General features: G+C 44.6%; 2 protein-coding genes across 2 annotated transcripts; one reads left to right on the forward strand and one right to left on the reverse strand.

Annotated features, from left to right (window-relative positions):
• Positions 1-786: 786 nt before the first annotated feature.
• Positions 787-3,575, reverse strand: uts2d (urotensin 2 domain containing). Its single transcript, XM_040052777.1, has 5 exons — positions 1,970-3,575; positions 1,707-1,811; positions 1,590-1,627; positions 1,312-1,402; positions 787-1,227 (listed from the first exon to the last, which is right to left on the reverse strand). The coding sequence occupies exons 1-5, from the start codon at positions 2,058-2,060 to the stop codon at positions 1,202-1,204; spliced, it is 351 nt and encodes a 116-aa protein (XP_039908711.1). The 5' UTR covers positions 2,061-3,575; the 3' UTR covers positions 787-1,201.
• Positions 3,576-4,403: 828 nt separating this feature from the next.
• On the forward strand, positions 4,404-25,197 carry ccdc50a (coiled-coil domain containing 50a). The gene is made up of 12 exons (XM_040052685.1): positions 4,404-4,724; positions 7,417-7,479; positions 9,667-9,796; positions 11,759-11,849; positions 12,291-12,451; positions 15,816-16,825; positions 17,512-17,663; positions 18,090-18,134; positions 18,334-18,471; positions 18,574-18,653; positions 18,730-18,839; positions 24,667-25,197. Exons 1-12 carry the CDS (start codon positions 4,670-4,672, stop codon positions 24,846-24,848), a joined length of 2,217 nt encoding a protein of 738 aa, XP_039908619.1. The 5' UTR covers positions 4,404-4,669; the 3' UTR covers positions 24,849-25,197.
• The last annotated feature ends 1,075 nt before the right edge of the window (positions 25,198-26,272 follow it).

Consider the following 26,272-nt stretch of genomic DNA (forward strand, 5'->3'; position numbering starts at 1 on the left):
GCTTGGGTTTTGGATCCCGATGGATGTGCTTTCTGCGCCCGCTGGCCTTGTTTGCCTTGTCTGCTCCCGCCCACTTCGTTTCAGCCGCACGCGAGTGGTCCCTTGGCCGCGTGCTATGCTCTTTTTTCCTCTCTGCCGTCCACTGAGTTCTTGTTATCCCCCCCCTCACCCCCTCGCCTCTCGCTCTGTTTCCTTCACTTTCTAGCACCCCCCCCATGCTGGGCCCTGGCACCTTTCGTGTTCATCGTGTGCCTCTGCCTTCCTTGCCTTTCTCCCTTCCGCGCGGCGCTGTTTGGCCGTTGTGGCGTGTTACTCCCGCCTCGCCCCCTCTCGCGTCCCTGTGCCACCAACAAGCCCGCCACTGCCCAACACAGCATCCCCGTACTTCCCCCCTGTTCGGCCCCACAAAACAATGGGGTGTGACAGGTGGGGCGAAGGTGGTGGGGGTGGTGGGGGGGGGGGGGGGGGGGGGAGGGGGGAAAGGCAAGGGGGGGGGGAGAGTGTGTGGAGGGGGATACCAGGGGGGGGGGGGGGAAGGGGTGGGGGGGGGGAACCCTCCCCGTTCTTGTTCGCACCAGATTTACCCCCCCACCCTCGCTGCACACATGTGGCCTCCCCTCCGTCTCCTACATACCTCCTAACTGAACATGCTTTCTACGTCTTCCGTCGTGTTCACGACCCCCTTTTTTCATCTCGTTCCCCCCTTATGCGGCTCCATCTCATCCTCTCACCCATCCATTCTCCCCACATTGCGGCCCTATTTAAAGGAAAAAAGAAAACAAGAAGTACAGATTCACATTATGATTTTATTTACACAGTAAAATGAACAGCGGTGCATCTCTATGAGCAGTGATGAGGCGATAGAACTTGTGTGAAAAACAAACAAGCATGTAATTTCCAATTCTACCACAGGAGGGCGACAAAAACACACGTGTCATGCAAAGAAAACTCTCAGGTAAAGTAATGTGTAATGTTTCGTTATATGTGACCCTCAAGTATTTCCAGTGAGCGGCTGATTATTTACAGATTCTAGATGTAAAGCCACGGTGAAACGAAACCTTTATTAATGAAACAACTATGTTACATCTCTATATTGCTGGGATAAATACAGAGTGATTATACTACTGCTAGTCTGAGTTTTAAGGCTATGTTGGGCTTTGCAGCAAGATTTCACAGTGGTTATCCTCCTCTTGCATCTGTCTCAAACGCAGTACTTCCAGAAGCAGGCTACAGGCAAAAAGACAGCATTTTGTACAATGAGCTCATATTAAGTATATTTATAGTGTAATGATTGTAAATGTTAGAGCTTACGTTCTCCGCGTTTCCTTGTTATGGATTTGCCTTCTACCATATTAGCTGTAATCTTCCTCTCCAGCTCCAGGTCCTCCCTCAGCGCTCTCAGCTAGAAATACAGATCAAAGTGATTATAACACATCGAGAGAGGTTTTCCAATGTTTTTGTGAATTACTGTAACAACTTTTGAGAATGTGAAACAAAAAATGAGTGCTCCATTTATACACGAGCAGCTTGTTCACATTATAATAACATCGAAATTACATTTTATTAGTGCCAGTTAAAATAAGCCTTACCTCCTCGATCTCAGCTAATTTATTAGCCAGCTCAACACCTGCAGAAAGGAGACCCAGTTAACCAAAGCAGAAATGTACCTGTGCATGTTATCACAGGCATTTGTTTGTAGGTCTCACCCAGAGGATCATCCTTTTCCACTGGGACCAAGCTTTTGTGCAGTAATAGTGCCAGAATCTTGCTCTGGGAATCTGTGTCTTCTTTCTGACTGAAAGCAGGGTTTCCTGGATGTACCAAAGCAAACACACAGTGAGTTATATGCTTATTATCTCTCAATATGTTGAAATTTGATAAAACTGTACTGATAGACAAAGCATTTAATCAGCAGTTGCATGCATTTGGCATTCTAATTCAAATAAAATGTGCTGTTTTGCACACTCACCTGGATTAAATATGCTCCTCCCGTCTACATTGAGCAGTAGAAACAAACTCAGGAGTCCTAAACAGTAGCTCACAGCTGTAACCCTGTCCATGGCATTCAATGTAATGTTTCAAGCGGATTTCGCACTGTGAGCACTCCTTCGAGCAAGGCTAGATGTCCACTTGCTTAAAACCATCCCGTCAATATATTTATACTTCTCCGAGCTGGGAGGAGGGGCCTGTCGGCCCCTTGATTACTAAATTCACTTCTCGTCACTGTGGACTTCGTCACTGAGCCACCTTCTCACGGGGCCCGTGAATCGTCTGAATGAAATACAGCGATCTGACGCGGACGTGCGGCCCAGAAACCCTACATCACTCTGACACGGGTAAATCAAAAAGAGAGGATGCTATTAATCAACCTGTTGGTTGTGAACCAGGATCAGATGTTCTTGGCACTCGCAAGTCTTTTTCTTTTACTTTAATTGCTTCCTAAAATAGGTACGCAGGAGTGGGTTGGCCTAGGGAAAGAGTGGCAAGTAAATTGATTCGGTCCTTAAGTGCACCATAACCAGAGACGGGCTCTTCAATCTTGGCTTCAGGACTGATTTGGAGGTGAAGGAGCATCCATCACTGAGGCAACGCCAAACATCCCACACCTCCCATTTTACCGTATCCTATTCTATGAATCAAGGAAATCACATTTCATACGTCAGCCAGAGGAGCGCACACAGCGTTTGTGCAGGCTAAGGGAAATGAGCTGCTTGAACCTGCTAAATTTGGCTGTTATTATAAGAGTCCTTTGAGATGAGACTTGCACACAGGGGGTTTCCACAAGCTCGCTCCTTTAGCTACTCATCTTCTAAATACACAAATAAAGAGACTACAAACACGAAAGCTAAAGAATCAGGAAAGACTGTTCTGAGGGGATCTTCAGGGTCTGTAAATGAAAACCAAATGTACCGATAAAGAACTGAAACTAGGCTACTGAGTCTGCAGGAGGCAGTCACTGTTCACACCAACTAAATATCATTTGGATGCACTTAAAGACCTTGCGATGCATTCGTAACTCTGTAACAGCATAACCCAAGCAGTTTAAGCACTCCTCAGAGCCCCACAGCCTCCAGTCCAGCTTCTGTTTTATTTCATCTTTAACATCAGAGGTCAGGCCTTTGTTGACCTCATTGTATTTCACTGAAAAACTAAACAGTAAAACTGCTTTGCTTAAGCATCACTTAAGGAAGCCGTCTGTGCACGCGACCACAAACAATCCCATTGATTTATCTGCAAATGGACCGCTACCATCGGCTTGTTTTAGGGATGATATCTCAACTGGAAGCGGTTGTGGTAGAGCTGAACACCAGAGGGAGCAATTAGATTATCATAATCAAAAGAGCAGCTGCAGTGAGCGTGTATTTTATAGAAGGCGTGACGCGTGTAAATGCGGATCCATTCACTCAGTCTGCCTTGACGGTTCCCACACATGAATCGTTGCTCGCGTGGACCGTAGTGTTGACCCACGGTTGCTTCGTGGTGAAGACTTTCCGAAGCTGCACATGCAGCACACGTCTACAGCAGCTGAACCTCGAGAAGAGGGCTGCGTCAATTCAAAGCCTCTCGTAAGTCAGCCGCAAGTAGTTAGAAACCAACCGGAAGTGTGCTCACTCACTTTTCAGCTTAAAGTAGACGTTAATAGCAGCAGTGCATTCTTATGTCCCTGAATTTATAAACGGAGCAGTTGTATCATATGCTGCTGACTTGTAATGATCACTATGAAAATATACACTTAAAACTGCAGCACTTTCGTGTACTAATCATGCCAAGTTTAGAAAATCCACAATTATTACTAGCTTATTTTGGTGATGTATTTCAGCTATTTATAATGTAAGGGTTTAAATTCAAATAGTCTCAGTTTCCGAAACATAAGTGTATTGTTAGACAATTTTTTTTACCTCAATGGAGAGCTTCGTTAAACGTTTCTTTTAGTTCAATAATATATTCAACAAATGTTTGGGAAGCTGGCTGATAAAGGTACATTTCAAAAAACCTAAAGTATAAAACTAAATCTAAATGTTGGCTTTTGCACAGTCAAAGGTTAAAGTTATACTTGCTGGGCTAAGTTCGTAAGCATGTAGGTCTGGTGTAGTCAGTAGTATGGTTCAGTTGTATTTCTTTATTTATTGTGTCACGAATATATAAATATTTTAAATTAATATTTATAAATAAATAAGGGAACTCTTGAACAATCTTCACTTTGATTTTCTTTTCTTTTTATTCGAGTGTGTGTGTGAGTCGCCTTGAGGCGACTGTTGTTGTGATTTGGCGCTATATAAATAAAATTGAATTGAATTAAATTGAATTGATTTATTTTTCCTGCACAAGTCTTGCGAAAGCTGGTATTTTATTCTGAAAAATCTAGACAGGAAATATCCTCTTACTCCGTTGGCCGGGTGTAGGAGGGAGGGAGGGACGCTAGCAATCTGACAGGCAGCTAGCTACAGCAGAGTAACAGCCTGGCAATTACAGCGGCGACGTATCAGGAGAGGGTGGTTACCGAAACTAATCAAAGGGTCGTCCGGCACCTGAACCATCAATCGGGTTTATGAGTAAAGGCGATCAATCAGGCTGCCGTTAACCTTCGGAAGAAACGCTGAAGTGTAATTCACCGTCAACGGGTTTTTTTCTTTTCTTTTTCTTGTTTTTACTTATTATCCGTGACAACATGGCTGAATGTAACGTTAGCATCGACCAGAATAAACTACCTGGAGTGAAAGAGGGTAATGTCCACATAACATGTTTCCTGGAAAAATATAAAGCAAGCTAGCTCTTAAACAGCCAGCCTGTTACGTTAGGATAACTCTAGCGAGGCTAATGTTAACCGAGTAAACGCAGGTGTTTATTTGTTTGTCTCATGCACTACGGCTAATGTGGCTCTTAGCACACGCTGCTAGTGGGTGCTAGCACACTTACTGGTCTTTTCAGGCTGGAGTTAGATGGTCAGTCTGGGTGCAGGTGTCATCCAGACAGGTTTACAGTGGGAAACACCGTTTTATGTGTTGTGTACATGTTGACACAGTGAGATCCTCCTCATATTAAACACAGTGCTGGGCTGGTGAAATGTACTGTGTTTACATGACTTGTAACTTTGTCACCTGAGTTGTTTTCCTGTTTTAAGGTATGTGGTCCAGCCAGAGTTTTGAACACAAGCTGTTTGTTTTGTTTGTTGTTTTGCCCCCGGTCTCATATTCTCTGGTGCCATTTCCTCCTGCTTGTTATGACTGTTCAGAATATGAATTCCACGAGCTCTTTGCCACATAGACACCCAGAACTAGGTCTGCTATTGTTTGTGGATTTGAAAAGCAGAATGGAAACGGGGGTGTTTATATGGAAAAGCATTTTGGATGGGATGCTTTGCTGGTGGGAAGCACCTGTTAGTGTGAAGCAGCTGCTGGGCAGGATGTTTGTTATTCTGGTCAGAGAGAGAAGAATCCTGCACTGCTTGTCTAGTCTGCATTGGGAAGGACTCTACAAAACTGCTGGAAAAGTTAGAAAACAGTAAAAACAACGAGGTGCAGAAATGAACTTGAAATATTTACTTATATTTAGATGTTCTTGTGGTTTATTAAACGCAGAAGTGTCCATCTATTTGCATAGTGCACACATGTTAGACCTATTTTCTATTTCAGGTCCTGAAATGAATGATGGTGTGAAAACCTAAACCGTGAGTGCAGCTGTAACCCGTCTTTCACTTGTGCTGAATTCTTCTGAAGTCTGTTTAAAAGCAACTGTTAAAGTACTGTTGCCGTATAAAGCAGCAGCAGCAGCCACGATACAATCTCTTTGCTAAGAAGATTAAGCATATGGTTGAGAAAATGCTCGGTGGAGGTGTCATCCTCCTTCAAAGCATCTGTCATTAGCCATCGTGCACAACAAGGCAGTCTGGATGATTTATCAAGTGTGTTTGCCTAATGGTGGTCGATTCCCTCCCAGCGATCTCTACAGTCACACCGTCACAGGCAGTTACTGGTTATTAATATTTCATGTGGATGAAGTAATCTTTGGACTGTAAGCTTGGCAGGGGTGAGGAGACCGTGTGTGGGTAAGGAAGAGAGCTCCACAAACTGATCGACACTGGTGAATATGTATGATGCCAGATTGCTTTTGCTTTGTTGAAGCGATCTGGTGCCAGCTCCACACTGCTGAAGGCTTTCTGTTCGATGAAGCCATGACAGAATATTCTGTTTATATGATGCTATGGTACTGTTGCTAAGTAGGGGTAGTTAAGCTACGCTGACAGAACTTTTAAGTCCACATTCATGTTTAGCTGAGGTTGTGAAAAGGCCTAAAACCGCCTCCTTAGTTCTTCTTAACAGGAAACCGTCTGCTGTTAAAGATCTGGAGCAAACGTGAAGAGACACGAGCTGTGTGCGTCGTTGAGAAGGATCAGGTGGATGTGTCGGGATGACGTTTGGTGCTGGGGGGGTTTCGGAGGAAAAAATCCCCACCTACTCAATCAGCCGAAGCTGTTGTTTTCAGGATGAATCTTTTGGCAGCACCAGTGATACCGAAACCAAGCCTGGAAAGTTTGCTCTCGATTTGTTATGTAGATATGGAAAATGAGCAGTTCATATTTTTTTCTTTAAGAAAACATTTTTATTCTCTTCCTACAGAGCTGAGATTGTGGCTGGTGGACTTTTAGTCTTTGGTCAGGCCTGAAAATGACAGGAAAAAAGTCCTGCGTCATAAAAACTCGGCTTAGATAGAAAATTCAGGTTAATCTTACTTTACTTACTGTAGCTTATTTGGCTATACACAAACACGTTTCATTTTACTGTCTTTGGGATGTGTTTTCTGCTAGATGAGCAACTAAATGTTGCCTTTTGAATTGCACTTCAGGGCAGCAACAAAATGTTTTCTCACTTCTTCTCACCTTAAAATAACTTGTCAAGATAAAAAACCCTGAGCGCTTTTTTAGTCTGAGTGCAGAGCGCTTCCTCTTTCACTTTCAGTTCATCTCAGATCCAAAAACAAATTCCAGAAGGTCAGACAGGATCTAAAATCACTTTGTGTAACTAAGAATGATGTGCTCATTGTGCAGCGAAGCACTCTGCTCAGCTTATCAGATTAAAAACAAAAAAACAGTTTTAGTAGTAGTTTCTCAGTCAAAGTAGTTTCTCGGTATCGTGACACATTTGATTCCCTGTTGGTGGAATCCTGACACTTTGCCTTCCGTCATCACTTTAAATTCATTTTTATTGATTAAGCACATGAGGGAAGACCTGCCAGATGTTAAACGCGGGAAACCGTGAGAAGTCCGATTCAAATTGACGTCTCTTCTTCCTCAAGCTTGTGTTAATTGGTAGCATAGCTCTGTGTTTGAATACATGGGGCTGTTTGAATGATTGTAACGTTTGCTACACTTTCCAGCACTCGTTTTTAAATGAAGCCTGTTTTTCTTCCTTTCTTTAGTGTGCCGAGACTTTGCCGTGCTGGAGGACCACTCCCTGGCCTATAACCTCCAGGAACAAGAAAGTAAGCATCTACACATTAGTCATGTTTGGGGTTTTTCTTCATCCTAAGGCAGTGGTTCTCATTCATTCAGGAGTGTCACGGGTAAAACAAGCGTTTGACAAACAGTGCTGCCTTCTCCCTCCTTCAGACGTTTGCTTTCCCTGACTGTGTTCAGGCAGACGAAAGCGTGGCTGCTTTATTCACGTGACAGAAATCCAAGTTTATACAGAGAGGTCTGTATGTGGAGAGTCTGTTTAAACACTTGGTGCCATTTATTATTGCACTATTTTCTGCATTGGGCTTTTTATGTAACTGCAGATTGTTTCTTTCCTAAATCATTTGGTATCACTTTGCTAAAAATCAAGCTTTGAATTATGTTTTATTTGTAGCAGTAAAAGCATGCATGCAGCCCGCAATGCTCCACTTTGCTTTTTGCAGGGCAGAGCGCGGCGTCAGTGGCTGCAGTCTGATTAAGCCCGTATAAACCCTGGTACACAATTAGTCGAGCCATGTTGCGGGACTCCACAAAGCTCTGCATCAGAGCAGTGATGTGGCTTTTTTGGGTGCAGCAGCTGTAGCACAGAAAGCTCTGATTGTAGAGCTGAACACACTGCGTCTGTGTCTCCTTTTACGCTAGCTGGTACTTTAATGTGAGCACATATGCAAGTAATTAGAGTCATTATAGAGGGCTACGTCCCCTCGTTTTGTTTGTAATTGCATCAAGAGAAGTTGTTGAAATCTCACATCAACGTCTTTTTCAGGTTCTTTCCGTGCATCAGAGACGGTGAGTCTGGTGAACCTTTGCACTAAGTTTAGAGTGTGAACCGAGAGAACGCGCTGCTGTAGAGGACACTAGTTTGTCTTTCTGTTTCCTCTATTGTAAAACCATATAAAGGTAAATTATGCCACGAGCTCTGCTAAATAAGAGGAAGGCAGATGTCATCCAGCCACACCCTCAGTGCAGATTAGCTGTAATGAATGTGATTGTGCCCTTTTAAAGCTGTAGGGATCTACAACCAAGGCTCATTTCCATTTGCTCCTTTGTTGCCACAATAACTGATCAGGTTTGTGTTGGCAGAGTGTTCTTTCACCTTTGACCCTGGAAGTCAAAAGGGAGGATGCCATTTAATGTTTCAGTAGTCCTCTAAATATGCAGTGCCCCCCCCCCCTTGTTTTGTTTTTTTTTTTTTTTCTTTCATGGATCACATCAGCAGATGGCGTCCAAAAGAAGATTTTAAGCACATTGAGTTTGTGTTCATGTGCAGATACAGCTGGCTTTTGTTCCCATTCAAAATGTTGAGCATGCAGAACAGCAAAGTGTCCAAATGTCACATGGAAACATTTCTGCAAGGCCGTGTCAGCACTTGGCATCTTCAGTTTCTGTGTTTGCTTCTTTTCACCGTGCAGATTTCCACTCGTGTGTCTGTTCTCACAGCTCGGCGTTGTTTCTTTTCCTGAATGGCCCGAGGCCTCTTCAGAGGATGTGTTTTATGAACAGATTTCACAACGTCCGTTTTGTTTCCTTGAAAGATGAATCCAGATTGCTGTTGACACGGCAAACATGGCAGTGGATAAATGTCCTTCATTTTACGGTGTGACTTCAGTTATACCTTCAGACTTATTTTTTTTTCATGGGCTGTCAGCACGTGAAAAATTAATCACAGCGTCATTCAAGAGAACCCCCAAAAATCGATGTCAGTCCCTCGACTCTTTATCATGTTGGCACAGCTGTGACATGGTTTCCTGTTTCCATCCCACCGATCACAAACACAGACCTTATGGAGCTCCTCGCGTACAAATTGCCAAATGTAATTTTGTCCCGGATCAATAACAAAGTGAACAGAACTGAGCGAGTGAGTGATGCGCTGCTTACAAAGTGCTAGAAGTGCGTCAGCAAGCAGGATTTCTCATCTGTTATGGTCGACGGCATGCCGTCACACAACCTTGGAACGACGCCTCAGCCGCCAACATTCATTCCTCAGCGACTGAGAGCGCAGTCTGTTGAATAGCAGAGGCTGAAACGGCCGCGGCGTTTCTCTTGTCCTCAGCCGATCAGCTAAAGAGTAGTTGGTGCTCCTCAGACGCTGAAGTGTAGACGTGCAAATAACCTCTGCTGTTCAACATTTATGTTATCTCACTGATAGTAAAGCGTGTGTGTGTGTGTGTGTGTGTGTCTGTGTGTGTGTGTGTGTGTGTGTGTCTCAACAGTTGAGAGCCACTTGGCCTCCAATGTCTATAAGAGCCGTCTGGTGCAGAACGACCTGCAGGTGGCCAAGAAGCTCCAAGAGGAGGAGGATGAGAGGGCCAAGATCAAGACTCAGAAAGAGAACGTTGCCATGTAGGTGTCCCTCGCACGTCAGCCTCATACACACCTGTTAAATGTAAGAAGAGCAGGAATTACTGGAGATGTGGCTGATGGATCAGAAAAAGTCCAAATCAATAATGCCATGGAGCACATTTATTCATTGAGCTTTGTGCTAATGAAAAGTCATACTAGAGTCAGCAGTTGCATAAAAGCATGCGCCTGGTTATAGTTGTGCATATGAGCAACATTTGTCCAAGTAGAAAACTAAGGATCTGCTGGTTGGATGTTTGGTTTTTGAAATGAAGCACTCGATGCACCTCGAGGACTTTTAAAGCCATCAGATTACTCAGCAGTACTCGCTGTGAGCGTTATTAGTTACTTTGATGATGGCATCTGTTTCCAATTAGTCTAATCTCATGTAATTACTCCCAAACCCCGTCCTCGGACAGATTTGTGCTTCAGCAGCGAGGTCAGCCAGCGCAGCGCTCTAGGTGACTCCTGCTGAGTGATTGTTCAGAGTAGGTTTAACACTGTTATTGTTATAAATGAGAAGATCCTGTCATTCAGTATGCTTTCAATCTTGTTTTTGCCAAGGAGCAATCATGAGGTTTGGAGCTGGTTCTGCTGACCAGCTGGTTTTCAGATTATTTAAGAGGAGATGTTGCTGAGCCATGCGTCAATTAGGCGTAGGATGTAACAGACTTGCTAACAGGTCTGTGCTAAAGACATATTATATCTGTGTTAGGAGACTCATGCTAACCTACAAAATGCTTTCAGTCTTTATCCTGCTTTAGAAACATGCAGAAACAAACGGCATAAGCAGATCTTCTTCAGTTGTTATGGAGTCTGTGTGGTGTCTTTGTCACCGCTGATGTATAATTATATTCCCCGAGGGGTTTGGGTTGCTTCCAACTGCATGTCCAAAGCAATGCAGCATGTACACTTACTAACCACAGTGGCCTGATGCAGAAACATAAATCTGGCTCCGCTGAACATAGCAGAGAGCTCTGTCTCTGTTTCAGTCCAAAGCGGCAGTTGCATCCCAAGTGTGCAAAAAGGCACTTGGAGTCCTTCTGTGCTCTGCAGTTTTAATCAACATAAAAGCGCTGACTCGCAGAACCCACTTATTTTAAACACACATAAACATGGAGGGCTCGAGTAGAAGGATTGCACTCCCTGGGTGCGAGGCCAGACGCCTCACCGATGCACGCAGGCCGGTGCTGCCGGTCTTGTTCCAAGCTCACCGTCTATCCCACACTCGCCACTTAGACCGGACTAAACAGCATCACTTCTTTCTCAGCACGTACTGTTTCAAGACACGCAGGTGCAGCAGTTTGTTTACATGTGCCACTTTAATTCATCCTAAGCCGTTAACCACTCGGGTCAAATCCAGGTACGGCGTGGGTTGGATAAGCTCCTCCTCCTGTTAGTAAGATTTCACACTCGGGTGCGTCTGCACACACTGTAAGGATTTTCACACACCAGCCCTGCAGGCAGATGGTGTTTTTGACTAAATCGTGCAGCTTCAAAGATGAGAGTGAGCCAAGGCGCTAGTGAGATCAACACTGCAGTAAGCTAAGATCCTCCTGCTCCTGCCTCAGGCGCGCTGACCATCATTCACAACATGCTGGATGACTTCAAAGCTGAGGGTTCGGGTGTTGACTCCCCTTATGAAACAGAATTACTGAAAACTGTAAGTGACAAAAAAGGGTATCATTTTCACAGTGTTGAAGTCAGTGAGGCTTTGAAACCTTTATATACACAACAATCTAACGTGTGTAGCACCAGGGCCGGTTTCAGCACCACTGCGTGAGTTTGTCGTCAGAATAATTGAGACTTGAAAAGTGTAATGATGCTTATTTAACAAATGTGTCAGTGTAAATATGCATCTTTAAGCAAAGCTGTGAATTTAAAAATGTCCTTCCATTACATCCCTGCTGTAACATTTTCCCGCTTCTTCTCTTCGTACATGCTTACACCACATGTGAACCCCAGCGAGCGGCAAGATAACGAGATCGCCCAGGAGATTCAGGAGGAGCTGGTCCGACAGGCAGAGCGACAGCGACAGCAAGAAGAGAAAGATGCGGTAAGAAGTGGACCTGAGGGCAGTGCTGCTTGTTTCTACCCCTCAGTTGTTTCTAGTCTTCCTGTTTTGGGCGGGTCATTCTTTTCCAATCATTGCGCCTTTGTTTCCACTTTTATTTTATTTTATTTTATTTTTTTAAGTAATTAGGACCTTTTTTTTTTTTTAAACATTACAATGACATTGTTGATAAATGGGAAAGCTGAGAAATCCTAGATTCTGTTTCCCAATCAGCAACACTGTTTATGTGTTAGATTAGTCAGAGTGAGCTAACTTGGGTCAGATCGCCTCCTACGTGCTCCATAAGGTGTACGAAGCATGTGCTAATTGGCCTGAGAAGGGAGCTACTGTACGTGCACCCAAAGAAATATGACCTTTGTCTAAGTGGGACATTTCTATATTGATGCGGGACGACGTGCTTACTGTTGCGTTGTTTTGTTGTAGGCCATCGCTCGTAAGCTGCAGGAGAAGGAGATGAAAGAGGACAGGAGGAGACATAAGCAGCTGGAGACGCGCTTTGATGAAGATCATGGAGGTGAGGAGAGCACCGCTGACTTATGTAAATGCCTCATTTATGCTGACTTATGGCTGTCGGAGCAAAGCTAGTTTTCTATCTGTAAAACGGCTGACCGTTGTATGAGCGGCCCTTTGGCGACAGTGGGAAGGAAAAACTCCCTTTGAACAGGAAGAATCCTCTGCCAGAACCAGGCTCAGGGAGGGGCGGGGCCATCTGCTGTGATTGGTTGAGGTGAGAGAAGGAAGACAGGATAAAGACATGCTGTGGAAGAGAGACAGAGATTAATAACAGATATGATTCAGTGCAGAGAGGTCTGTTAACACATAGTGAGTGAGAAAGGTGACTGGAAAGGAAACACCCAATGCATCATGGGAATCCCCGGCAGCCTACGTCTATTGCAGCATAACTAAGGGAGGATTCAGGGTCACCTGGTCCAGCCCTAACTATATTGCTTTAGCAAAAAGGAAAGTTTGAAGCCTAATCTTGAAAGTAGAGATAGTGTCTGTCTCCTGAATCCAAACTGGAAGCTGGTTCCACAGAAGAGGGGCCTGAAAACTGAAGGCTCTGCCTCCCATTCTACTTTTAAATACTCTAGGAACAACAAGTAGGCCTGCAGAGCGAGAGCGAAGTGCTCTAATAGGGTGATATGGTACTACAAGGTCATTAAGATAAGATGGGGCCTGATTATTTAAGACCTTGTATGTGAGGAGCAGGATTTTGAATTCTGGATTTAACAGGAAGCCAAAACAGGAGAAATATGCTCTCTCTTTCTAGTCCCTGTCAGGACTCTTGCTGCAGCATTTTGGATTAGCTGAAGGCTTTTCAGGGAGTTTTTAGGACATCCTGATAATAATGAATTACAGTCGTCCAGCCTGGAAGTAATAAATGCATGAACTAGTTTTTCAGCATCACTCTGAGACAGGATATTTCTAACTTTAGAGATGTTGCACAAATGGAAGAAAGCAGTCTTACATATTTGTTTAATATGTGCGTTGAAGGACATGTCCTGGTCAAAAATGACTCCAAGGTTCCTCACAGCGTTACTGGAGGCCAAGGTAATGCCATCCAGAGTAAGAATCTGCTTAGATACCATATTTCTAAGATTTTCAGGGCCGAGTACAATAACCTCAGTTTGATCTGAATTAAGAAGCAGAAAGTTAGCGGCCATCCAGGTCTTTATGTCTTTAAGACATTCCTGCAGTTTAACTCATTGGTGTGTGTTATCTGGCTTCATGGACAGATAGAGCTGGGTGTCATCTGCATAGCAGTGTAAATGTATGCTATGTCTTCTAATGATGCTGCCTAAGGGAAGCATGTATAATGTAAACAGAATTGGTCCTAGCACTGAACCCTGTGGAACTCCATAATTAACCTCAGTGTGTGAAGAGGACTCTCCATTTACATGCACAAACTGGAGTCTATTAGATAGATATGATACAAACCACTGCAGCACAGTACCTGCAATACCTACAGCATGTTCTAATCGCTCTAATAGGATATTATGGTCGACAGTATCGAACGCTGCACTGAGGTCTAGCAGGACAAGCACAGAGATGAGTCCACTGTCAGAGGCCATAAGAAGATCATTTGTAACCTTCACTAAAGCTGTTTCTGTGCTGTGATGAGCTCTGAAACCTGACTGAAACTCTTCAAATAAGCCTCTGCAGATGATCTGTCAGCTGTTTGACAACTACTCTTTCAAGGATTAAAGAGTAATTCTCACAGCTTTTCACAGAAGAATATAAAGTCATGAGTAAGGCCACGGGAGATGATCGGTCTCTGTTTCTGTGCTGGGTTTGGTTTTGTCTCCAGCTTTGAGTGCGGTGGGCGTGTCTCTAACACTCATGGCGATTGTTGCTGACTTGAAGATTGTGGAATGCATTTATAAGCACATAATTAACCCTGAAGGAAGGCTTGCGTGTTCCTGCAGAGAAATAACTCGTCCTTTTACTCCCAGTGCAGAGCGCTGCTTGAGCCTTTTGTACCAGAGTTGGCATTTAGTGAATTAGGAGCAATTTTAGATTTACTCCTGATGTATTTAAAAACAAAACATGTTTTTAGTGTTTTTTGGGGGCTTCTAAATCGTGTTAGCGGCTCAGTGTCACAATTTTATGTTTCATGTTGAAAAATTGAAGCTTTGCTGCAAGTCCTAATCCAAAATGTCATCACGATTGCTTCTGTGCCTGAAGCGCTGCGGCCGTTTTTTATATTGCGTCTTGTTGAGGCATGAGTGCGGTCGCAGGTCTTGAACCACAGTTGTGACTGAGTGTGGGAGGAAGTAAATTTCCTGTTCCTAATAAAAGCTCAGCTTTTCTCTCTGCAGCTGCTAAATTTAATGTGACATGCTGACTACCAGCTTTGCCATTTCAACCCTTTTGGGTGTTTTGTTTCTGAGATTGACTCAGAACACTAAACCTCTACAGTGTGTCGCTCCCACACAGGAAGCAGAAAGGAAAATCTCTTTTTTCCTTTTAGTCAACAGAAAAAAAATCAGTCTGGTTTTCTAGCAATTTGGTGCTCTGCAAAAATTCAACACACACACAGTTTCTACTTAAAGTGCTCGTGAGTGATTTTTATCTTGTGCTCGTTTGTTCATTTAAACTGTCACAGAAGCTGATTTGAATAGTTTCCGTGTTGGCGTTTGTCGGCGCAGACGGGGACGGGCGAGCCTCTCGCTGTCAGTCCACCTGCTTGTTCTCTGCATCGACTGCAGACTGTGAGAACTTATGTAACTGCTCACCTGTAACGTCACCACTGGGCGTTTGCACCTGTGACTGTGATGATGTCACAGTCTCTCTCTCTGACGTACAAAAACATTTTGCTTCTCGTCACTGAACAGCTGTCAGTGTAGAATAAAAGGTTAAAAATAGGAGAATATTTTATTTTTTAAAGTGAGACGAGGTGAGCAAACAGCGAATGCCCGTGGGCATCGTACCTCCCTGCTGCTGGTTGGATAACTGGAATGCCATTGCACTGACTGGCAGTGCGTCGAGGACTGGCCTGAGCTTTGTTCCTCGCTGTGCGTTTCCTTTCATTTGTATTCATTCAAACATTTCTCAGCCACATGTCGACTCCCAACAAACTGGTTTTCTTAAAGGTGACGTGCTCAGATCATCAGTTTGCTTTGTTGGTGTGTCTGCAGCGTCTGTATTTACAAAAGCAGTGGCATGTGGAGTGCAATGGAGGAGCAGACCATTTGTAACCATTTAAAAACATCATATACTGGTTGATGTCCCATCATGAGTCCTGAGTGCCTTTATATCCAGTCAGACTGTCTGATAGCGGCTAACACTCGCTGTTGCTGTCTTTGCAACATTTTAATTTTCCAACCGTAACAACTGCCGGGACGTTTTGGGTCATTTAATGTCATCTTCTGCATTTCCTCTTTCTTCTAACCACTGCTCTCCTCACAGGTGCTGTATCTAACCCGGTGCTCACTAACTGTCTTGACTTATATTACACCTGTCTGTTGTTGTTAACTTTCCCTGTTTTCATCAACCACCACCATCATCATCATCGTGCCTTCTCACTCTGCTTTGCTCAGCTGCAAGAAGACCTCTAGACTTGGACAAACCCAGACATCACACACCGACGTCCCCCGGGCGATACGATGCTCCGGTGAGCTCACGTCAAGATTACTCTCCAGATTATAGTTCAACAGAACCTAAAAGGAGCAGACACCCAAAACTGGATGCTGCAGCACCCCGTGGTCGCTCCAGATACCCAGAGGGCTATCTGCTGGGAGAAGGAGGCCGTAGCAGGCACGCAGATCCTTTTCCTGAGCACCTGATGCACAACAGAGGCAAGCACGGGGACAGGTTTCCAGAGCACGAGCCCTCACAGACTGGCAGAGCCAGGGATTTAGGGTACGAGGACACAGAGAGAGTGGTGAGGAGGAAAGAGAGACCAGCTAGACCACCTCCAGTACAAATTCCTAAAGAGAGGGACAAAACGTGGGTCAGAGAGCAGAACAGGCAGTACGACCGAGACGGAGGCAGAGAACCGGAATATGAGAGGTATACTGCAAGAGACCAGAGGAGGGACAGAGATCGGAGGAGGGACAGAGACCAGGACCTCAGGTGGGGAAGAGCAGAGGGGCGGGACGGAGAAAGATCCAGAGACAGAGGACGAAGTTTGGACAGAGAGCTAGAGGGACACGGACATCGAGATAAAGGAAGACAAAGAGCGAGAACCCGGAGCAGGGAGAGAGGACTCGAAGAGGCCTTTGTGGAGCCAGCCCACAACCGGGAGCGGCTGAGGGAAGGGAGGGCTTCCTGGGAGGGGGAAGAGGAGGATTTTGAGAGGACCAGGGGTCGGCACCGTGTCCAGTCCAGCCCCAACGAGCTGTTTGGAGATCATAGGGGCGATGAAGGCAGAGGAGACAGCAGGGAGTTCTGGGACCTCCAGCAGGGGGAGGGTCGTGGCAGGGAACGCAGTCATAGTCAACCCAGCGGAGAGACAGGTATCACCCCGAGCTCCCTCTGGGCTCTGCGGGGGGGTGTGTGTGGTGTGCTAAACCTTTCTCTGTGGCAGTCTGAGGTGGTGGGTCAGTCTAACAGCGATCGCTAACACACACGTTAGATTCACTGTTTTCAGGATCAGCGATGTTGTGATTTCAGGTTTGAGGCCAATGATTTATTTCGCCTTGTGTGGAGTTTTCTTGTCTCTGTGCTTGGAGTGAGGCGTGTGCTGTGTGCTTTCTTATGGCTTGATGAGCTTTGTAAGCTCAAATGTTTCCTTGATAAAGGGCTTCAGAGCTGGTTGTGTGTTCTTGTCAATTGAACAAGCTAAACTTTACCATTTCATGGTTTTAACTGATCTGAGATCTGCCACAGGTTTAAATGACCCAAACACAGCGAACAACACCAGTGGAGATGCACTGCAGCCCTTTAAAGGTGCATTGGCTTTGATCCAACTGCTGCTGAATGTATTTTTGTGTGAATGTGGCATCAAATTATTGATCATTCAACAGACAAATGATTTTGATCCATAAATCATTTTAATTTATCAAGAAAAATGATACGAACTTTACTTTATTCTGTAATTGTGTAAATTGCACCTTTAAGATGAGATTTCCTTTTGCTGAAGCGAATCCTAATAAATAATCGTCGCAGCCCTGCTCTGTTAGTCATGATTTGCCTTTTGCAGGTCGTATTGCGCACCGTGGCGGCGGGTCAGTAATGCCAGAGACTGAGTACGGACTGAGTGAGGCCACCAAGGGTTTGACCAAGCTCGATCTGCGCGAGCAAGAGCTGAAGGACCTGGAGGTGGCCAGGAAACTGCAAGAGGAGGAAATTAAGGTCAGGAAGGAAACCAGAAGAGAAGTACGTGTTGTCCTTATGTGCACACACACCGTGACGTACAGGGAACAATCACATTAGCTTATAGTTAGTAAACAGTGTGAGCAAAGAGCAAAGTTAAAGGTCTGTCGGTCTGTGTGTGGTTGAGTTTCTTCTTCTTTGTTTAGAAATCAGTTTTGTAAAGAAATGAAAAGGTTTGAATAACTCTGCCCATAAATGTATTTTTGTTGTGCATTATTTGATTTGACATGATGAAACGTGATTGGCTCCAGAGCAGCCAATGACAGTAAAGCATTTGACTCTGTTATCAAAGCTGTAAAGAACTTGAAGCCTTGATGTCAAAAACCAAACTGAAAGTGTTTTTCTTGTGTGTTTCCAACATCACGTAACATCTGTGTGAGAACGTAACCTTTTCTCTGGTTTCAGGCGAGCCAGATGCACGTGCGTGCAGCCCAAGTGGCACAAGACGAGGTGAGTGTGTGGAAACTCCTCCTCCAACATGGATAAATGTTACGTGCAAAGATGCTCTGCAGCACTGGAGGTGTCGCTTTGGCTGCTTCGTGTGAACCAGGTGTTCTCTGATGACATCTGAGACGCTTGTGTAGAGTTATGTCATGTGACATGTAGGACGTATTCTGGGGTAAATGACCTAGTCGCCTCGCTTTGCCAGGAAATCGCCCGACTGCTGATGGAGCAGGAGAAAAAGGAGTACAGGAAGAATCGCGAATGGGAGAAAGAGAAGGAGCGGGAGAGGCTGGCCATGGAAAGGATGGCAGTGGAGAGGAGGCGGCAAGAGGGAGACTACAGGGTAATTTTCCATGACCGTGCATATTTTTAACATGCGTGCTTTTTCCATATAAGACTGTACTTCCTCTGTGGGACGAGAACCATAATTTCTGTTGGTTTCCAGCCAAACTCCGAGGATGTTGTCCGGCCCAGGACACGAGAGGAGTACGAGTACCAAAGGCAGAAGAACTACAAGCCTCCGAGGTACACGGCTCTCACCAGAAGAAATGTCCAGTCGGTAAAGAAGCAGAAATGTATTAATGTTTTGCACGTGTTTCAGGCCTCCACAGCCGCGCACACATGACTATGAGAATGTCAGTCCTGGCTACGTCTACCCAGATCACCCTGCTGCCCCTCGCGCTCCGGCCAGACCTGATCCAACTTACAGAGGTAAATGAAAACCTAAACAAGGCGGCTGCTGCCCTTTTTCAACACTGTGGTGTTTTTGCACTTTAGTCTGCTTGATGCTAATAGCCGTGTCTCTCCCAGCGTTCCTGGCTGCGTGTGTTCTGCAAAGGAAGAGTTAACTTTGAATCTGCAGATAGAAATACATCAGGCTGTCAGACTCAACACTGGCTCAGAAGTTTAATTAACTAAATATACTAGTAATACTACAGTATTTAACTAAGAAGTTTGTTTTTTTTATTTGTTTTATTTATATAGCACATTTCAAAACCAGGGGTGTGCCAAAGTGCTTCACAGAATCAATTAAGTGCAGTTACAGATACAAATATACTGACAGGTGGGAGGCATAACTATGCAATATACAGTAGGCACAAGCTAAAGGCTGAAGGTTCAACACTATAAGCTTTAATCAGAGCAAAACGATAAAACACAGTGCCATTACAAACACGCAGATATAGGTTGAGGAAGGTTATTCCAGAGGTAGGGTGCAAGAGAGGCGAATGCTCGGTCACCTCTGGTGTTGAGCCGAGATGTAGGTCACACCAGGAGCATTTGGCCTGCTGATCTAAGCGCTCCCCCAGGGGTATAAAAGCTGAGGAGATCAGTGAGATAGCTGGGTGTGGTATTATTTATGATTTTAAACGTGAACAATAAGATTTTAAAATCAATGCGATTTTAATGGGAAGCCAGTGCAGGTCAGAAAGAACCGGAGTAATAGACTCAAACCTACCAGTCCCATTTTGAACGAGGGCAGAATGGAGACCAGCATAAAGGGAATTACAGTAAACTAATCTGGATGTAACAAAGGCATGGATACGTTTTTCAAGGTCCTTACGTGGTATGTAGGGCTTGGCCTTGGAGATTAGACGTGATTGATAGAAACTGGATTCAACTACCGAGGACACATGTTTGTCCAGCTTAGAGGAACTGTCCAAGACAACACCCAGGTATCAGAAAGAGAGTCAGCAAAGGGCCCAAATACATCATTGAGTTCAGCCTGACTATCGACGATTAGAATTTCCATCTTCTTATCACTGAGAATGAGGGAATTGCTCAGCAGCCAGTTTTTAACTTCATTCATACAATTGAAGAAGTGTTGCAACGATGACGTGACATCCTCAGCCAGTTCAAAATGGATTTGAATGTCATCCACATAAAAGTGGAAAGAAATATTGTATTTTTCAAGGATTCGGCCCAAGGGTAACAAGTATAAAGAGAACAGCATAGGACCCAGCACAGACCCCAGGGGGACACCAGAGGTGACCGGGGCAATGGAGGAGGAGCAGGTACCTATGGTGACAGAAAAGGACCTTTCTGAGAGATGGGATTTAAACCAGCTAAGGGCACTGCCCGTGATGCCCACCTTAAGCCTCATTAAAAGGACTTTATGGTCCACCAAATCAAAAGCAGAGGACAAATCGAGCAAAGCTAAGACCACAGGCGCCCCGAGTCAGCGATTGAGAGAAGATCATTAAAGACTCTCAGTAATGCAGTTTCCGTGCTAAAGCGTAGACCCGACTGTATTTTCCCCGATGTTGTTTGCATCCAAATAAGCTTGAAGTTGGGAATGAACAAACAAAAAGTTTACTTGATTACTTTGGTCATTTATCAGTAGGAAAAAAACCAGTTAAAAGTCTAAAGTTTACATTTTTCATTGCTGTCCAGTTTTCTGGTCCCCGGGCCTCATCTTTGACATCATCAATGTTAAAATGAACATCTTCATTTCTTTCAAGTGGTTTGTTTTGGCCAAATGTCTAAATAGGAACATCTCCCTTTATTTTCTTAGCACTGCCTACATGAACACGTGAGAGTGCTGAAGGCGTTCGACCAGAGCTGGTTTCTCGTCACTCATATTAATAAACTCCTGAACTCTACCTTGGGTTCAGTTCATAAACACTGCAGCATAAATTGCACTGCAGCAGGGCCACGATTGGTCAACTAGTCACGATTGCGTCGACTATCAATCGTTTGTGGCAGCGCTACACTGCAGTATATGGAGCTCATTTTCTGTCTCTTCCATCTTTTTCAGGTGCCTATCACAAGCGGTGACTCAGGCTCTCGACCGTGTGCACACATGCTGTCAGTCCTCGTGTGTGTGTGTGTGTGTGTGTGTGTGTGTGTGTGTGTGTGTGTGTGTGTGTGTGTGTGTGTGTGTGTGTGTGTGTGTGTGTGTGTGTGTGTGTGTGTGTGTGTGTGTGTGTGTGTTTATCTTTTATTTTCACCCATTCACACTCTGTTGGCCAGAATCCTTTGGACAGTCATGAGTTGGCAGTGGGATTTATTTTTTTTAATGTCCTCCAAAGTTGAGGAAGTGGATGTGTGAGTGCTAGAAATACACATCTTTTTTTTTTTTTTTTAATGATTTGTAAAATGTGATTGCATATTTCTTTGAACTGATGTGACATTAAGCCTAGCCAAAAGAAATCTCCCATGATTCTTTGCTGTGTAAATGAAGGAACTGCCCCCCCTGCTGTGGTCATTGTGTGCCATCAAAGGGCTTAAAGCCTCTGCTGGATGTAACAGAGTTCCTCGAGACTCTTCATGGGACATGCCTGCCTGGTCCACTGTGGCTGTTCCAGTGTCTTAGATACCAACGTGGCAGCTTCTTTGTTACAGCGTGCTGCGCCTCTGTTCTCGCCGTGCTGTGCAGCGAGGCCCTGTGAGGGCTGCCCATGTGCCACACAGCCTTTGACTCTGAAGGGGATGCATTATATTTTGTTTTATTTGCTGTAATTATAAAACAAAGAAATAAGCCTTGATTTCGGTGCTGGTAGCTCTGGCTTTCATATGTTTCCCACCTTGTTCCAGCGCAGAAGAGGTGGAGCTTAGCGGCGATCCGTGGACATCGATCAGCTCGATGTGTTTGCGTTTTTTTTGCTTGTGAGGGGAGCTTTTTTTTTTTTTTTTCACTTAACCCCGTCTTTCTTAAACTGTAGTGGTATGACTGTATATGACTCACTGTTTCTATGTGCATGCTTACTGAGAGTGTACAGATGTGTACATGCATTTCAGCTCTGTATCAATATTAACTGGCTCCCTCTTTATTATCAGAAAGGGCTAAAGCTGCAAACAGCCAATAATAATCTCTCTGTAGAAACTAAATATGTGCTCACATATACTGCTGTACAGTATTTCAGTCTTCTGTCAATATTTCATATGAGCTTGTCATTTCCAGCTGGCCCATAAAAGAAACCAGTACCAAATGAAATGCATGTGTTGCCTGTGTCAAACCTGAGTTCATGCTCAGACGCTGTGTTTAAATCTGCGTTCTTGTTTTTTACATTCGACCAAATCATGTGGAAACTGTTCGGTTCTCCCTCCATGAAACTTGTATCCTGCTCGTTGTCTTTATTGAGAAAGGGAGCTTTATATTTATTTTTGTAAATTTCTTTCTGTTTTCCTCACATTGTTTCCTCAGCTTTCATTGGCCAAGCTTCCCCGCTGTCACTTCCAGGACTGTCCGGTCTCATACTTCCTGCTTGCAGAAAGGAGATATTCTAGTGTTTTGTTTTATATTTCTTCAGGTCCTGATATTTTTGGTTATGAGAGGGGGAAAAACGGATAATGAAGAGCACATTGCTGAAATGTTTGCGATTGCCACACAATGATTCACTCATTGAGCATTTGGTGCTGCGTAGTTTTTGCTTTGTAATAAATGTTGCTGAAATTATAAATCTGCGTGGAGAACAAGCCCCTGTGCTGTAAGCAGAAACTCTTCTCTCGTAGTGCGTTGAACAAACATGCAACCGTCATTGAACTACAGTATGTGCTACTTGCTGTTGACAGAATGAGATGTGCCATATACATGTTGTTTTTCAGGGACTTTACAAATTGGAGGGATTAAAAGTTGTGGTTGTAGCGGAGCTAGCGCACCCACTGTGGTGGGTCTCCCTAATTTATTCTTTGATGAGAGCGCCACCTAGTGGACGTGCTTCCAGTGGGTGAGGGTACAGATCACAGTGATGTGTATTTGTGTATGTTGTGCTTCAGATATGACTTTACTTTCATGTGTTGTCTGTTTTCTTTGATTTAGGGCTTTATGCAATCTACCAATCATGAATCAACATGTTGGACTTTTTAAAGTAAAATGAATTTAAGTTGCTTTTACTTGTAGCATCTCAAAATGTAATAAATTGCATCAGCATTTACACCATGAATACAACGTGTTTGTGAAGCTGTAGGCCACTCAGCACATCTCACCTGACATGCCCGCTTCATCCCACAGCTTTAGTCATTGATAAGAATATGGGGGGGGGGGGGTTAGTGTTAAAGGTCACATTAGTTTATTGGTCAAGATATTCAGTGACCTTAGTTTCACTCCTCTCTGCTCATGACGACCTGCAGTCACCCCCTCTGGGGCCCGCCTGATGTGGGAGAATCCATAATGCAGAAGGTTTGAAGCCTTCAGTGACCTCTGACCCTGGCACATGTAACCACAGAGCTACCTGTAGTAGAGGTTTTGAGTTTCCAAAGGCAGAAACTGCTCAAAGCCTCTGGATTTTGAGTCCTCTTGAAAACAGACTTCAAGAAACTACACCTACTACTCAAAAAAAAAAAAAAAAAAATCAGTTTGGACTGTGACGGTTCGTATCACTCTTCAGTTTTAAGTGTCACTGAGGTGATTTCAGCCATGCTAAATGAAAGGAAGACACAGTATAGCAGGAAGTGCTGCTTTATTTGTATTGCTGCATAGGGAAACAAGCAATCATTTTTCCTTTCATCATGTTAAAGTCATGTACTCAGTGTGCGATAACATCCTTGTGTGAAGTGTTTAGTGCCAGCAGCAGGTAGCCTTTTATTGTCAGAGTTTTAATTAAATTCTGCCACTCTAAAGAAAAGTACAGTCACACCCTTCCTCTGAGAACAGAGCTGGTTCACCAACATACCTGAAATACTGAAGGTTTGTCTGCAAGTGGTAACACCACTGCCATGCCCTCCATGGGATATGTCACAACTGAACTACTGGAAGCTACACCTGAACAGCCAGAAAAGCGGCCGCTGCTGTGATCGGCTTCAGTTTGGGCAGTCTTAAAGGAAACGCTACAATCCTCTGGAGATCAGATTCTGCTGGGACAGCAGATGCATGAGGAGGTCAGGCCCACCAGCATGCAGCTGTTGGGTTGTAGTGCTGCTAAATCAAATGATACAGTGGTGACACTGATGTTGACTCTGCTCGTGTAACAGTCAGTGACGCTGAAATAGTTCAATTATGCAGCCCAGATTTAAAACATGATTTACAGAAATCCCTCCAAACCATGTGGCAGGCAGCCCTGCGCTAAAGGCCGGGATGGGAAGTTACACACACGACCAGAAACAATGACTGAAATTTTTTGAGCACAGAAATTCCCAGGCAAAGTTTCCAGCTGTGCGGATAACACAAGTTCTGCAGGCGGGAATCTCTCTGCGGACAGAGGCAGGCGTTTGGTGCTCTTCCTGTACCTGCTGGAGCTCACAAGTGCGGGCCTACCGAGGTGTTGGTACCTGGTTAATGATACTGAGCACTGCGGGTCGCGCTGATAATCGCAGGTCAGCCGGACGCAACAGGTGTTTTTGATTGTCTGGGTTTTTTTTTACCTGGAAACTGGGGAGGGGAAAACACGATTACATACATCCTGATCAGCAAGGCAGTTGGTTAAATGGTTAGCATAACTGCGCAAACAAAACAGCAGCACGGTGTGTGTCTACAGGTAAATGAGCTCACCTGTCCGGCGTGCAGGGTCAGCGGACCACTCGCGTTCAGCTCCTCTCAGAATGGTGAAGAAGCGGGTTTACTGCGAGGACTTGACTGTCTTTTCCGTGTCTCACCTGGCAGGTAGAAAGGTGAATGCAGCTGTCTATCTACTGGAGCACGCCGTGTTCAGACACGAAGACACACCCACTCATGAGAGAGCGAGAGTCACCGCCTTCTTACATTTCTGTCAATCCAGATTAGAGACGTTATTAAAGAGTAAATCATCTCGGGAGAGAGAGAATAAACATCGTTTCCTCTCATGACTCGTTGATGTGAGTCTGCAAAAGGAAAAAAAAGTGTCCGTCATCTTTAATCTAATTCACTGCATGTTTTAGTTTGTGTGCTCGTCCCCGTGAAGCCTGGGGCGCATCTGCAGGAAAAACCGGTAGAGGTTGTCAGAGAACTATTCTGTTAAGCCTTCCCGAGCCAACCCTCAGAGAGACAAAGAAAACCCCAGCTCTGCTTTTATGAGAGTTCAGGCCAGAAGTTACAAAATGTGAAGTGAAAGAAAGAAAGAAAGGTTGTCATTATTATTATCGTTACTTCTACACCCTTTGGCTTGGAGTATATAAGCATGTTGGAGATTGTAGGCCGGCTGGATAAGGGCTACATTTAATGTGAACACTTTATACAGTAATAATATTTTTTATGCCAACAATCACTCCTATGGCAGCATTGCATCAGCTGAGTTGCTTCTAGAGCCCCACCCTCAGCTAGAAACGAAGAAAAATCATTAACCATTTACGATCAGGATCATCAAATCTGCCACTTGAAGAACAAAGCTCATCATCTATCGCGACTTTTTCCAGAAACGCAGTTCTTAATCTGTAACGGGAGCGACGTGTTTAGTCTAGATTTGGACTCATGGATAATGTTTATCTTTTTCAAACAACCCTGACTCAGAATTATCACAGTCCCACTGGCGGTTATGTCAAAGCTGTAGAAGGTGCTCAGCGCCTAAATGCTGACAAAAGTAAACCTTCTCATCTCATCTAAAATAAAAAAAATTAGCAGGCCGTTTGGCCCGAGGCGCTCTGTGCTGTGCCTGATGCAGGAATGACACCCGACTGGTTTGAAGCAGCAGCTAGGCCCATCTACGGAGGGAGTCTCTGCTGAATGCATGCCAAGGCAGTCCACCAAGTGTTGTTAAAGCAGGCACTGAAGAACATAAACGTACTGAATTTGTTTTGCCACACTGACCAGCCAGTGCAGTTACAGGACGCTGAATAACAAAAAGCGTGTCATATTTATGGAAGTCAAGCTAAAAACCGAGTGAACCAATATAGCAACTGCACATGTAAGAAGAAGTCACCTACGAATCTGCAGCCTGAGCGGATATCAGCAACATGGTGTGGGTGGGTGTGCGTGTGTGTGTGTGTGGGGGGGGGGGGGGTTCTGGCAGGTTGTTCCACGTTGTCCGTGTGTGAAACAGTCACTGCGTAAAAGAGGCCTTCTCTTCGTTTCTAAACATTTCCTACCAGCTGGGAGATCTGCTCTGTTCAAATGAAAGCTATTGTCTGCATGTTATGAGAGGACCCCGAGGAATTAAACTAACAATGGAAATGAATGGCACATTTATAAGGGGGGAAGCCTGGACCATCTTTAAGGGAAACCATGTGTCCCTCTGAATTACATCGGTGCTTCCCAGCTGGTGGACATGAGAAGATTCACTTGCGCCATTCGTTTG

This window comes from Simochromis diagramma, unplaced genomic scaffold (assembly GCF_900408965.1).
Source record: "Simochromis diagramma unplaced genomic scaffold, fSimDia1.1 OVJJ01000419.1, whole genome shotgun sequence".
Taxonomy (NCBI): domain Eukaryota; kingdom Metazoa; phylum Chordata; class Actinopteri; order Cichliformes; family Cichlidae; genus Simochromis; species Simochromis diagramma.

Coding starts and splice junctions, on each gene's coding strand:
- uts2d (XM_040052777.1), bottom strand. CDS start 2,060: ATGGACAGGGTTACAGCTGTGAGCTACTGTTTAGGACTCCTGAGTTTG. Junction 1,812..1,969: donor GAGGAGCATATTTAATCCAG/GTGAGTGTGCAA, acceptor TGGTACATCCAG/GAAACCCTGCTTTCAGTCAG. Junction 1,403..1,589: donor AATTAGCTGAGATCGAGGAG/GTAAGGCTTATT, acceptor CTGTATTTCTAG/CTGAGAGCGCTGAGGGAGGA.
- ccdc50a (XM_040052685.1), top strand. CDS start 4,670: ATGGCTGAATGTAACGTTAGCATCGACCAGAATAAACTACCTGGAGTG. Junction 9,797..11,758: donor CAGAAAGAGAACGTTGCCAT/GTAGGTGTCCCT, acceptor TGTGAACCCCAG/CGAGCGGCAAGATAACGAGA. Junction 18,840..24,666: donor ACCTGATCCAACTTACAGAG/GTAAATGAAAAC, acceptor CTCACCTGGCAG/GTAGAAAGGTGAATGCAGCT.